Source organism: Amia ocellicauda, chromosome 16, assembly GCF_036373705.1.
Source record: "Amia ocellicauda isolate fAmiCal2 chromosome 16, fAmiCal2.hap1, whole genome shotgun sequence".
Classification (NCBI taxonomy): Eukaryota; Metazoa; Chordata; class Actinopteri; order Amiiformes; family Amiidae; genus Amia; species Amia ocellicauda.
Genome location: NC_089865.1, coordinates 18,885,634 through 18,899,733, shown reverse-complemented (window position 1 = coordinate 18,899,733; position 14,100 = coordinate 18,885,634). Strand labels below are relative to the sequence as shown.

Sequence of the window (14,100 nt, the reverse complement as noted above, 5' to 3'; positions counted from 1 at the left end):
ACCCAGTATATGTTCTTATGAAGATGCGTCTTTGCAGGATTGTTTCTGAGAAAAAGACCCACCTTTTTCCCTATGGGAGCTCTTCTGCTCTTTGTCTCCATTCCTCCTTCTTTTGAATGGCTTCCTGATCAACCAAACCAGACCATGTCCTGTATTAACCCGTGTACAGTGGTGGGAATAAGAAGGAAAATCAAAGCAAACAACTGCATGGAATAAAAGCCGATGTACTGTACCAAACAAAGCGTCTCTCTCCTGTTTCTTTCAGAGCACGGGTTGGATTGAATTACCCTAAGAACATGTTTGTAAAGTTAGTTATCATGATTCCACTTTGAATTAAATCTAAATCGGTCACTTTCAGGGTTAAGTATTATTCTTGGTAAATATTCCTTATTCTCTGCAGCGTATTCTGGTTCTTAGGGTCTACGTATTCCTGGTGTGTATGGTGGCATCTTCTGGAGTTTCCTGATGCATGGCTTGTTTTTATGTTGATGCTGTTCTAAAAGCTGAAGTGACACATTGCACTGAGCGTTTCTGCGACGGCTGCAGTTTAATTTGGCCTCATTTCATTAGAAACCCCTCCGCAGGAACCAATGCCAGAACAACAAAATGGTAAACATGTCCATATATGTTTACTACCAAGTTAAGGTGTGCATTGGTGCGCCAACTGGTATAGTATCGTTTTTCTTAGAATAACAAAATATTTAACCTGCTGCCGTGTACTTTTTTTTCCTTCATGTTTATCTTACTTCTTATTGGCATAATTATTTATTTTTCATTATGATTTATTCATTGGCTGATGCCCATACCCAGGGCGAATGAAATGTAACACACAACACTATTCTGTACTCCCACCTTCTGAAATTAATTAGATGTGGTATACTATAGGTATCTACAAAGAGCACCTACTTTTGAATGAGCGTATTAATCAGTTGCTTTTATTATATTGGATTAAAGCATGGCCTTGCCCATTCAAAGTTCGGAATACAATTTCCTGTGATAGGTTGTTTAATTGTTCTAACTGATAACTACTATTTGAGGCATACAATACAGTACTGTACTGTACAGTCTGATGCAACTTAAGGACACAACCCCTGCAAGTCAGTTTTTCTTGATCACCTCCCAAGTGAAAACAAAGGAATGAAATGGCATCCAAATACAGAAAGAATGTATGGGTAAGGATTATAATATAATAAACCTTTTTCTTTCTATTTAACATATACTTCTCAATGAACATTTAAAGCAACATATGTGAATGACTGGAATTTAGATTTTTGTAGGACAGGTAAAATGATTCATACTAAAGATGTCGTTAAAGGTATGACTTTATTACTTTAATTAAGCTTGAATCCCTATAATATGAAATTGAGGTGTGATATAAATAGATACATGAACCTATTGTTGTGATGGTATGCATATCAATTAGTTTAAAATAAAGTACTTTATTATAAATAGAACTAACATGGTATGTATGTCTATCTCACATTTATCTCACAACAAAGATTTCTGACTATTCGTGTTTAACAGTCATGTATTAACAGGTTATCAATGCATTACATCTTAAAACCGTTTTACTATGATGTAACTTACAGATCATCTCATGCAAGTGCAAGTGACGTGAAACTGGTCACAGGGAAATGGTGCAAGACGAGTCTATTTCTAGAAGTCATTTAGTTGCCAAAGTATTGTTCCTTATTAGTTCAGGAATAAAATAAATCCTATGAAATATGTGATTAACGTTCATTAAAATAATGAAAACGTGGAAAGGTGTACATAAACCTTTTGCAATAGTTTTATGTCGGTCCAAATAAATGCATGCTGAACGTTTGTAGGCTACTATAAAACAATCATGTGGGTACGACGGACAGTGCTATTGTTTCGTGCAATATAGTATATGCTAAAAATGCCCTTGTACTTTGTAGTAGTTATGGGAAGCCGGAGGGTGTAAGAGAAGGAAAGGAGATAGGTCGCGTTTGTGCTGCGCAGATTTCCACAGTTCTGCTCGGATCTGCGCTACTCCAGCAATGGGAGCGGTGGAGTTCTGAAGCTCTGCGCAGACCCGTGGAAATCTGCGCAGCACAAGCGCGACCTATCTCCTTTCCTGCGCGGATCATGCAAACCTGCTAGAGGGCGGGACCGACTGCAGCCCCGTCTGAGCAGGACAGCCTCGGCAGCGAAGGTCATTTTGTCGCGTCTGGGAAACATAACCGCGTTTTCCAAAGCAGAGCTGCTGGGATTCATTTCTCTTTTCTTCTGTTTGCGGCCGAGGGTGCGAGGTTTTCATCTGGCACCATGACCTCCGTGGACCTGGAGAAGCTGCGCATGACTGGCGCTGGGAAAGCCATGGCTGTGCTGACGAGCGGGGGAGATGCACAAGGTACATTTACTGCCATCACCAATACAACACATACTACACAACAGCATGAAAGCAGCGAGCACTGGTGTGTGCGTGTCAGTACTGCCAGAGTGTCAAGCAAAGGAAGACACAGATTCATTTGTTATGTATCAAACGGAAATAAGCCGATATAAACGGATATTAAATCAAATACACTTTGTATTACAACAACATGTACAACATCCTGGTACATCCAGTTTTCATTCAGCAGCTTCCTTCCATATAGAGGAGACCAATCTGATGGTTATTGCTCATAATAACTTGCTCAATTGTGCACGAATTCTTCATATATAGCTAATGCATATTTGTGCTGCTATATCAGTACGTGGTCTGATTTATGGTACACATCACATGTTTAGGAGCAGTGCCCGTTGACTAATTGTGCAGGACTGGACTTGTTTTCCCTCTCGCCGTAAGATATTTGTACTTTTGTCCGTATGTTTGTTGATCTACTGCTCAGTTGTAACCCGTTCTCCACGACTCTCATTGCACCCGTGAGGCGTCAGGTCGCGTTTGTGTTAGCGCTGCTCCGCCAATAGGATCGAGGGAATTCTGTGGATCTGCGCAGACTTGCGGAGATCTGCGCAAAAAGAACACGTCCTGGTTCCTTCGGCGCAGACCGTGCGAATACGCGAGTGACGGGACTGTGACGTGTGAGGTCGGACCGCCGCGCTGGGTGTGCTGCGCTGTACGTGCCTGCTGTCAGGATCTGTACCTTTCAGACACCATATTGCGCCCTGCTGCTCTAGTACCAGCAGAAATAGGGTTAGGGATGTTTCAGGTGGATAGTGCGGAGGATCTGTGTTCCTGAGAAGTTATAACAACTTCTTTCTGTACATTTCACCATGGGTTATAATATAATGTGTACAGTATGTGCTTTGATGCTAGAGTACTGCTATCTTATGCATGTTTTCATTTCAAGGAAAGAATGGGATATATATATATAGAGAGCCTAGATGGGTATATGTAACGGTAACCTGGGTTTTTTTTGCAGGGGGGAATAAACACAATTTCAGAAAGACCTGTCCCCCCAGTGATGTCCACTGTTCATTCTGTGTGTATAACAACTGAATGATCTGCCCTCATTAAGTATTTTTCCCGAGTTCAATTAGAATACAGTACATTCTGATATGAGTCACTTATTGTATATCCCTTGCATACATTAATAATAATCACACATTTTATATTATTCGATTGAACTAACTGAATGCATAGACTTTTTGGACTGTCTGACCTCCAAATTGACATCATTAGCGTAGCCTCCATGACCATTCTACTGTGGTTGAGTTCTTACAGCCCAGGAACTGGCTGATTCTTGTTTTGTTGATTCAAAATATTGTTTTTGCTTCCCTGTAATATGTAAGCTTTGATGCACATAACTTTGTCCTCTGCCTAGCAAAGTTAAGGACTAGACTGGTAGACTTTAATTTAATACCCACCCGTTCCACTTTTCCAATCAGATTTTTTCTCAACTTTAATTTTAAGGAACTTCTGTTAACAGAGTGTGTTAATTGTGTTTACATTCACTTAAAGAGGCCTTGTGGACTTTTATTGTGTACAGTTTTGTGTTCTTTTCGACATGGTTTTGTGCCCGTTATTCATAACAAGGGCTCTGTTTCTGTGGGTCGAAATTGTCTGAAGCCCTTTCCTTTAACAATTAAATTTAAATCCACATTGCTTCCAGCTATTTGCCATAGCCGGTTTGGGTACATCAGCCATTGTCCTGGTGTATCTGTGTGTCCTTCAGTTGAATTGCCAATTGCTGATTTTTCTAACCCATTTGGCCCGAGCTAGCATATCTTGTTGCTAAGAAACAGTCACCCTTGAAAGTTCCTCTGATCCAGAATCAGGCCGACCTCTGCTCTCAGGCCCGAGTTCACCATTCATCTTCTAGGCTTTCTTTAGTTTATTGTTGTGAAAATGTTCCCCAATTAAAAAAGGGAAAAAATGCATTTGAATAAAGTATTGTTTACACTTAGTTGTTTCTGAGAGTTGTACATAACCATTAATAATGTGAATGTCACCTAAACATTGTGCTGTATTGACAAATATTGCACTATTTAGTTCTCGTATTTGTATTTTTGAACAAAACTGTTGGACATGTTTTCACTTTATTAAGCAAGTTCTCACATGACCGTGTGCTGGGGCTTTATTCCTGCTTGTGTGGAACAGGAGTGTTCAAAAATACATTATTTTCCTCTGGGTTGTATGGGAAGCTGCCAACTGTGTGAGTCAAACTCAATATGACAGTGTTGTCACCTCAGACCTACTTTAAAGTTGTTTAGTGTCTCTTTAGCTACTGTTTGTGGTGTTTGTCTTTATTGTCTGTGTGAAATGTTCTTGGGGGGGAAAAGATTGCCCTTGCCTCACTCCAGAGTGCCCAGAGAAAACCACTTTTTGCACTGATTCAACACTGATTGACACAAACATACTAAACACGAATGTCTTCCACTCCAGGTATGAACGCAGCAGTCCGCGCTGTAACCCGGATGGGGATATATGTAGGCGCTAAGGTCTTTCTTATTTATGAAGTAAGTTTGTTTTATGTGAACTGTTTTTCAACCACCACCATCAGAGATGTTATATGTTTAGATTTTATGTGAATACGAAGATGCCCGTGTCATTCTTTCACCAAGGAATATCGTTCATGTTTTTCAGTATGAACCTTAGTCGAAAGATTTGTATAATGCACTTCTGCTTGTATTATGTGCAGCTAAGATGTTTTTAGCTGTGTTTCTACCTGTGTCCTTCCATTGGTGTGCATTACAACACTAAATCCTCTTATTGCTTCATATGCTTTTTATAATTTGACCTTGAATTAATATTTGCTCTGTCTCTGTCCCTCTCCAGGGATACCAGGGTCTAGTAGATGGTGGAGACAACATTAAAGTAGCCAACTGGCAGAGCGTTTCCAACATCATACAACTGGTAAGTCATCAGATGTGAGTTGTTATTGGCTCTCCTAGCAAACAATGGGCCTGGAGACAGGAGTGCATTCGTTAGAATTCAAAACATGCCGACTTACAGAGCTTTCCCTCCTGAGTAGGGAATACTGCCATGAACCCTTTCCCTTCAGCCCACGCAGATCTTGCAGTGCCTTAGCCAACCAAGAAATTTACAGACTTTGTTTTTTTAGACTTCTTTAGCTTATAGCCATCATTTTTCCAATATTGAGCTTTTGAAAAAGGGAATGGAAGTACATTCACCAGTCTTCACAATCTTTTTCTTTCTCATGTAAGTTGGTGCTGCACAGATCAATGTAAAACTGTGTCTCAAAACTACAAAAACTATGATTGGGCACATGTTTGAAAGGGATGGACATTTTTTGTCTAGTGGGATCAGGTTCAGGTTGTTTTAAATGGTAACCTTGAAAATTAGTTTTTTTTTACACTGCATAACGTGGACCCACCTTTGCTGGTTCTTTCTCTCTTTTCCTGGAAGACATACATTGAGTCTTGTGGAAGTGCTCTGGCCCTTATCATCCATCCCCCCTGTCCCCAGTACTCCCTCTGCTCTGTGTGGTCAACAAATATTCTGTCTTTGCAGGTCCTAAACAGTTATTAACTTGTATCTTCAGTCACAGTGGAGTATATAACAGTGGTGTGTTTTTTTGTTTTACCCAGCCTACTCTCATTCCGGCTCTCTCTCTCTGTCTTTTGTCTCTGTCTTCTTCCCTTCTTCCATGTCTAGAACAGTTAGTGTAAATTATTATCTGGTAAGGCTTCTTACTGCATGTGGTTCTGGCTATAATGCATCATTGATTTACAAATGGGTGAGCTAATGAATCGACTTTCTTTTGAGTACTGGTAACCGATCATTAACCAATGAGCTGGTATTCACTTAACCCTTTACTGACAGATTTATTTTTCAAAGACAAGAATTTAAGAGGTGCTGGAGGTGTTTGGTAGAATTGCCATTTCTCACGCTATGGTTTCATTTCTGCTATGGTGTCTTTTCTTACTGTCAGAGAACCCCCACTCTTTTTGGTAACAGATATAGTGTTACTGAATCGTGTCATTTTAAACAGTTTATTGCATTGAATATGTGAGCATCCTCTGCACGTCATGACCTAAATACTAACCGAGCCTGTTCCTTTTCATTACCTAAAAACAGCAAGGGGTCTCAGTCATATTCTCAGTGTCAGTGTTGTTTGCAGCGATTACATTGAAATGACAGCCAGGGACACTCTGGTGCTTTAACCCACTGCTGCTTTTCATCTGCTTCTGCATCTTTGTACGTGGCGTCTGCAAGCTCTGTGCTTTCTGGAAGCTTTGAAGGGATGCAATGCGATAATCTGTTTTATTTTTAAGCAAGTGCCAGGCCTAGCCAGCTGGCTCCTGCAGATTTGACAGAGGTCTGCGTTTTCTTCTTTCTAGTTTTTTGATGCATTAAACCAACAGCAGTTTTCAATATTAATTTGGTGCCAGTTCACCTGTCTTTAAAGTTTTTCAAAAGGCACTCTGCAGTATTCTCTGTCTAATATTGCATTACAGCGAAACGATTTGAAATATCTTTCTATAGTGTGTTAAATATGCTTAAAAAATTTGGGGGTAAATAGAGGAGCTGGTAAAAGTCATAATTTGTACAGCTAATTTTGCATTTAAATGGTAGTTACCCTGTTAACCGCTCAATCGGCTACCTCTGGATCTGTGTATGAGTAACACTTACAAAGGTAATTCAAGCTACAGAGTTTAAACCATTCAACCAGACTAGAGTTAATCACCTTTTTATGTTACAGTTGGGAAAAGCGCAGGTTTGGAATCTGTTTTTAAAGGTGTTTAGATCAATAAAGAATACAAATCGGAAACAAAAGGACCCTGCTATGATTTGAAAATGCATTTTTTGCATGAATTTCTTGACCACCCCCCCCCCCATCTCATGTCCTACTGCCTTTATTTCAGAAATCTATCCTACCAGTTATGTAACGACTTTTCATGTGATATTTTACAGGACCTTTTAAATGAATTGGACAATGTTTACAGCTACAGAAACACATATTGATAAGCCGATCAGGGTTGCAGTGATGCTGAGATCAGTGTGGATTGTGCTTAATATACTATGAGCTCATGGCAAGGGGGAAAATGGAGATGGAAACCTTTATTGAACCGAACTGTAGGCTGTTTGCAGCCTTGTTGCTGAATAGACATAGACTGTATTAGATTGATGCCTGCCACCTTACACATTACATTACTGCAGCATAGATACATACACAAATCCACCCCCTCCACACACACACCAAGCCTCGTCTCTGCTGCTACACCCTCCCCTCCTTGACACTGCGTTATCTCCCCAGGGTGGCACCGTCATCGGCAGTGCGCGCTGCAAGGCCTTCACCACTCGAGAGGGCAGGCTATCTGCCGCCTTCAACCTGGTCCAGAGGGGCATCACCAACCTGTGCGTGTGCGGGGGGGACGGCAGCCTCACGGGTGCCAACATATTCCGGGAGGAGTGGAGAGGTCTGCTGGAGGAGCTCAAGAACAACGGTGAGGAGGAGTAGGGTCAGGGTGGGTGACGGTCAGGGTGGAGACAGAAGTCCTACCTCCGTACTGTACAGCCACAGCTGTAGGAATTCACCCTTCGTCTGTTAAGTTTCCCACTGATTTGTTACAAGTCTGGAGAGATCTGTTAATGAGAAATCAAACGAGGCATGACGTTGCTGATATGAATGTTTGGATTCTCACTATCCCTGTTTCACACAGCACATACAACAAACAATAGCACTGGTTGTGAACTTTTTGAAAGACATTTTAAATACAGTAGAGTCCTTTTCATGTATTAGGATCAAGCAAAGATTTTACTCAGGTTGTAGAGTTTAATAGCAAACACAGTGCAAAAGGTGATTCTGGTTTCAATTACCAGAAGAAGGTAGTAAATGAAAAAGGACAAAAATAAAAGGTTCCTTGATACCCACATTACACATTACATTTCAGTTTCTATGTGCTAGGGTTCAGTGGCGTTGTGAATCAGTCTGCAAGAAGTAATTGTGTTGTCTGTATTAGGGCTGGCTCCATGCAGAATCCGTGAGTAAACTGTGTGTGTGTGTGTGTTGACAGGCAGAATCACAGAATCTGCGGCTGAGCACTACAAACACCTGAACATCGTGGGGCTGGTGGGCTCCATCGACAACGACTTCTGTGGCACCGACATGACCATCGGTGCTGACTCCGCATTGCACAGGATCATGGAGGTCATAGATGCCATCACCACCACAGCACAGAGGTCAGAGCATGGGATGGCCCATCCCCACACTGTGTAGCAATTGGCGTGATACCATTTATTTCTCCTTTGTATTGTTCTACATTTCACAATGGTCAAGAAAAGTGTTCTCAGAGCATGTACAAAGTGGTGATGTCAACAAACTATCTAAAATAAAACTACTGCTCATATCCTGTTTCTCTTTAAGAGAAAAAACAACAAAGCACCCTACCCAGACTTGCCCAGTTGATAATTATTCTCGACCTCCTTCGCCCTTCTATCTCACCTCTTTTATAGTAATGACACTTCCTGTTATGTGTTTATGCATTTGTATTGCAGCCACCAGCGCACCTTTGTACTGGAATGCATGGGGCGGCACTGCGGGTAAGTTTTTATTGGGCCTTGTCATCTTTTCTTATCCAAACTAAGACAAGTTATTGCACTCTACTATTGCATATTTCCTATTAGTTATTAAAGGTACTCTGAACCCAGTGCAATGACTGCTGGAATTAAAACTCTTATAGTTTTATATGTTTTCATTTTACAGAAAGAAAAATGTCCAGTGGTCTCTGCAATTACAATTCTTAAGTGTTGGAAATGGAAAAATATATCCTGATAACAGTAGCATTATTTATAGCAGCATCCTCCACCTAGAAACCCATACCCTCTGCTTAAGAAATACTGTTTTATTTGATACAGATAAAAAAAAAAAAAAATCCTTTTCTATAAACCTGCTTAAGAAATGGGGGCACAATTACTAACTTCCTACTTGATGGCAGCTTTTGGTTTGCTAGAGGTTTATTGCTGCCAGTTGAGACCTGCCATCAAGTGCCAGGGCTGTAATCAGTGACTTGTGGGTGGGTAGAAGCATTCATTTAATTCATTGGGCTGCAGATTGCTAAGGGCTTTACTTAATTAGTACATATTATACCTGTTGTGGTTGTTTGATCTTTAGGCTTGGTAGGTCACATGTTTTATTGCTGCTCTCCCTACCTGCTTTTAAACCTGTAATAACCATTATGAATACTTGTCCATTTATCAATTAAGTGACACATAAAAACTAAATCGTTCCATTAGAAAAGATGCTTCTCTCATTGCAATCAGGTGATGCAGATCAATGCACCTTTTCGAATAATTACCTATTTGAGTAAAAATAAAAATAGCAAATCCCCGTATTGAAAAACATTTTTATCCATTAAAAAAAACCTGATTAATTCTATTTGAGATTCATTCAAGATTCATTGTAAACCTTTTTATTTTCACTTGTAGAGTTATGCTACTGCATAACCTGGTTGCAATGTTAAAATGTATTTATTTATTTATTATTATTTATTTATCACCCTTGTCCAGGGTAACTTACAAAATATAAGAGCAATGCAAAGTGCAGTAATACAGTGCAGTTCAAGGCATAATACATTTTCCAAATTCCAATTTACACAAGTGTATACAAGATATACAGTAAACAATATAAAGGTCTTACATCCTAGATTGTAAAAGCTGATAAGTGCAGACAAGATGTTAAGTCACAGTCAAGTGCCGAGGGAAAGGGGGCATAGGGGAAATCAAAATAAACAATACGAGTGCTAGTAACGCAAAAGCAAGAAGTATGACAAAACGTTGTATAAGTGCAGTCTTACAGGAGAATGAAATGCTAAATTACAAGCACAGTCTGAAAAGTCTTGAGAAATCACTGGATGGAGGTCAGAGACTCTGCTGTTTTGACTTCAGTGAGAAGATCGTCCTTGGGGGACGCCTGTGAGGTGAGGTTGGGGGGTGGATGAGGAACCTCACTGTCACTTGGTAAGGTCAGGTCGTTGAGGTAGGAGGCGAACCAGGTGAGAGCAGTCCCAGAGATTCCAAGGTTAACAAAGCAGGAGAGGTGGATGGAGTGATCAACGGTGTCAAATGCTGTGGAGATGTCAAGGAGGATGAGGACTGAGGAGAGGGTGGCCACTGGAGCACAGCTGAGGGAGTTGGTGACTGCCAGGAGAGCAGGAGTAGGGAGACAGGGCGGTAGTTCTGAGGAGAGGTGGGGTCAAGGGTAGGTTTCTTGAGGAGTGGGATGACAGCAGCTTGTTCAAAAGCAGAGGGGAAACAGGCTGAGAGGAGCGAGGAGGTGAGGAGGGAGGAGATGAGGTCCGAAAGAGGTGAGAATGAAGAAAAGGAAGCTTGATAGGTGGGAGACTTGGGTGGGATTGGAGAGGAGGGGGGACTGTTGAAGAGCTTGTGTATGTCTGGGATCTTGGAGGAGAAGAAGGAGGCAAAATAATCTGCAGAGAGAGAGGAAGGACATTCAAAGAGTGATTGGAAGTAAGACTGATGTGAGTGATGAGGAGAATGTTATTATTATTATTATTTTTTTTATTTCTTGGCAGATGCCCTTATCCAGGGAAACGGAAGAATGTGGACTGTAGAGAGTGGTAGTGTTCGAGGGCAGCTGGGAGTTAGGACATCTTCCACTTCTGTTCATTGGCGTGCAGACTGGATCGGGTTGAGTGGAGAACAGAAGAGATGGAAGAAGGGATAGACTGGATGAGAGAATGTGAGAGGACAGAGAGAATCAAGGGAGGAGATGAGGGAGGAGAAAAGAAAGTCAAGTTCGTCCAGGAATGAGGCGAGTGGACTGGGAGGACAGTATAGAACTAGAAGGAAGAGGTGAGAGGGACAGGTGATTTCCAAGGAATTCAAAGCTGTTAGTCGTGATAGAGGAGAGAAAGGGAGGGACAGAGAAGAGGAAAGAAGGGGAGAGCAGGAGCCATGTTCCTCCTCCCCGCCCAGTAAGATGAGGGGAGTGGGACAGGACAAATGGGGAGGATAGGGCGGCAGGGGTGGTTGAGTTCTCAGGGGAGATCCATGTCTCGGAGAGAGCGAGGAAACCCAGAGAGTGGTGGGATGCGAGGGCAGAGATGAAGTCGGCCTTGTTGGAAGCTGAGTGGCAGTTCTACAGACTTCCAGAGAGGGAAATATAGGGGAGGGAGGAGGAGGCGAGAGCCAGTGAGATGAGGTTATAGGGATTAGGGAGGCAATGGCTTGCAGGTGCACGCCGAGAGGAAGGAGAGAGCAGGACAGAAATCGGAGCAATAGTCATAGCTGCCTGGTGTTAATGTGCAGTGTCTCCTCGTAGTCCTGTCCCTGCCCTTTGTAAGCGTGGCCCTTTGTAAGCATGGTCCTTCGTAAGTGTGTCATTTGTAAGGGGGGCACTGAGGCTGCTGGTGCTGATTGCTGGCGCGGAGGTCCTGGGGGGCTGTTAAATAATCCATCTATAACTAATTGGGAGAGAGCACACCTGAATTGCATTGGATTACACTGCTTTGTACAGAGCCTGCAATTCACGCTCCAGTACAGAGTCAGCCAAACTAAGTGCTTGGAATGTCTAGAATGCTAAACTCTACATAACTGCCTGTTCTGATTGCAGAAAAGAAGAAGCTAAGCACAAAACATCACTGTACAATCTCTCTGTACAATAGTGTATGCAATGCAGCTGTTTCTGGTTACAGAAACTGTGTCAATATATAGTTCAAACTGCACTAAGAAAGACAGTAACTAACAAACAGTAGCAGCCCTTACGAATATAGGTGCAGTAAAAATACAAATAAATAAAGTAAACAACCGTTACTTAGCAGAGCTCGGTCGTTACGTCCACGGGTCCGTGTCTTCATAAATGCCTGATTCGTCACCAAAAATGTGAAAATTGCATTCATTTGACAATTGAGGATTAAATAACTCTTCCTGCAACTTAAGGGAATTTCATGCATCAGCTATTTGCTCATTAGCTATTTACTATAAAGTGTTTTCTTTAAAATGATCTTGGGTGCCCTACGATATGTTGCCGTAAAAATGTCAGATATACTCCCTGCTTTAAATTAAATACTGTTAATATGGCTTGATTACTATAATAACAGTGCTAGTCCTGTGTTCAGTTGTGATTGCTGAAGTTGGGCCTGTGCCCTGTGTTCAGGTACCTGGCATTGGTCTCTGCCTTGGCGTCTGGCGCTGACTGGCTCTTCATTCCTGAGGCGCCCCCGGAGGATGGCTGGGAGGACCACATGTGCACCCGACTGGGAGAGGTGAGGGGCTGGAGCCACAGTGGCTAAGCTGTGGTCCTTGGGGACATTAGTTCTTCACAGCACCTGGAAGGAACGTTCATTTGACCCATATAAGTGTTCTAAATGGTTCAGTTATTAATCTGGAATTTGGGTAGGACCCCCAAATTTAAAATACTGCTGACTGAAGCTGAGTGCCACCGTGTTTGAGCTATAAGACAAGGAATACTCGACACCTGTTCTGACACAAGGATACTAAGCCCCTCACAGCCAGGAATTGGCAAAATCCTCATGGCATCTTGGCAGTTCATATATCAGATTCCTTTATAGACAGTCGTTTTCAGACATCCATTGATCTTCAAAGGCTCTTTTTTCGTAATAGAATCCACATGCTTTTTTTACGAGGTCCTGTGATCAGGATTCAAATTACAAATTACAAATTAATTGTATTTTTCTTCAATTAATGCTGATGTAATAGAACATCATACATATCGAATAACTAAAAAAAAATTAATCTGTGGGTTATGTGTGTGTGTGTGTGTGTGTAATTATATATATATATATATATATATATATATATAATATGTGTGTTATTATTTTTAACAGGCAATAGTTGACATGAGCCCTGCTAATTTCAATTCTCCATGTTTGTATAGTAAGGAGTGCTGATGTAGAAGGAGGGATCCACTGAACACGGTGTTGTATCGAGTAGTTAAGCATTAACTTCAGCCTAGAGAAGCAGGTGGTGAGGTAGACACACCGCGCATGTTGTCACCTAGCTGACAGTTCTGGACTGATGTGGCAGCAATTTTGCAGTCTGGGCACTCGGGAAGATCAAAGCTCTGTTCTTGTACAGTTCACAACCTATGCCTCGTTTCCACTGGCTTAAGCATCCGTGCCGTGTCAGACCCATGCCAGAGCCTTTTGTAAACCCAGAGCGATTGTGGGGTTTGGTTTGTGTTTCGTTTTAAAAACAAAGACGGAAAACAACACTACGAGTGATCGAGCCTGACGTAGAACGAACTTTTGTTCTTGTTTTTTGAACTTTCTGCTTTACATGATTGTAAACAGCATAATAAATACACGTTTCTGTGAAGAGATATTAGGAAGAGCTAAACATATATAGACAACATTTTATTCAGACAAGCATTACGTTACCGTAAGAAAACTTTTCCATGTGCAACAATAACAATACATATTTGCTATTTAGTATTAATAATAAAAATATCATTTGTACTAGCAGATATGTAATTTTAACGGCACAATGTGACTCCCTTAACTTATTACTCTTTCTACAGATTTGTAACTGCAAACAACACCTTAATTTAGCAGACTCCTTTAACTAGGGCTATTACAGTTTTAAAAAAATACACCAGTTTTACAATCAATCATACAGTAACAGCAGCTACAGTATAGCAGGTTATAATTTAACAAGTGTGCACGTTTCAGTCATGACGTTTATGGACTTAT

At 41.4% G+C, this 14,100-nt stretch overlaps 1 protein-coding gene across 1 annotated transcript in view; it reads left to right on the top strand.

Annotated features, from left to right (window-relative positions):
• The first annotated feature begins 2,132 nt into the window (after window positions 1–2,132).
• Window positions 2,133–14,100, top strand: part of LOC136712016 (ATP-dependent 6-phosphofructokinase, liver type) — a 24,599-nt gene continuing 12,631 nt past the window's right edge. Inside the window, exons 1-7 of the mRNA XM_066688685.1 lie at window positions 2,133–2,374; window positions 4,850–4,923; window positions 5,243–5,320; window positions 7,686–7,875; window positions 8,446–8,611; window positions 8,927–8,971; window positions 12,546–12,654. Of these exons, the coding sequence (XP_066544782.1) occupies window positions 2,290–2,374; window positions 4,850–4,923; window positions 5,243–5,320; window positions 7,686–7,875; window positions 8,446–8,611; window positions 8,927–8,971; window positions 12,546–12,654 (747 nt within the window). The 5' untranslated portion in view covers window positions 2,133–2,289. The remainder of the gene's footprint in view (window positions 2,375–4,849; window positions 4,924–5,242; window positions 5,321–7,685; window positions 7,876–8,445; window positions 8,612–8,926; window positions 8,972–12,545; window positions 12,655–14,100) is intronic.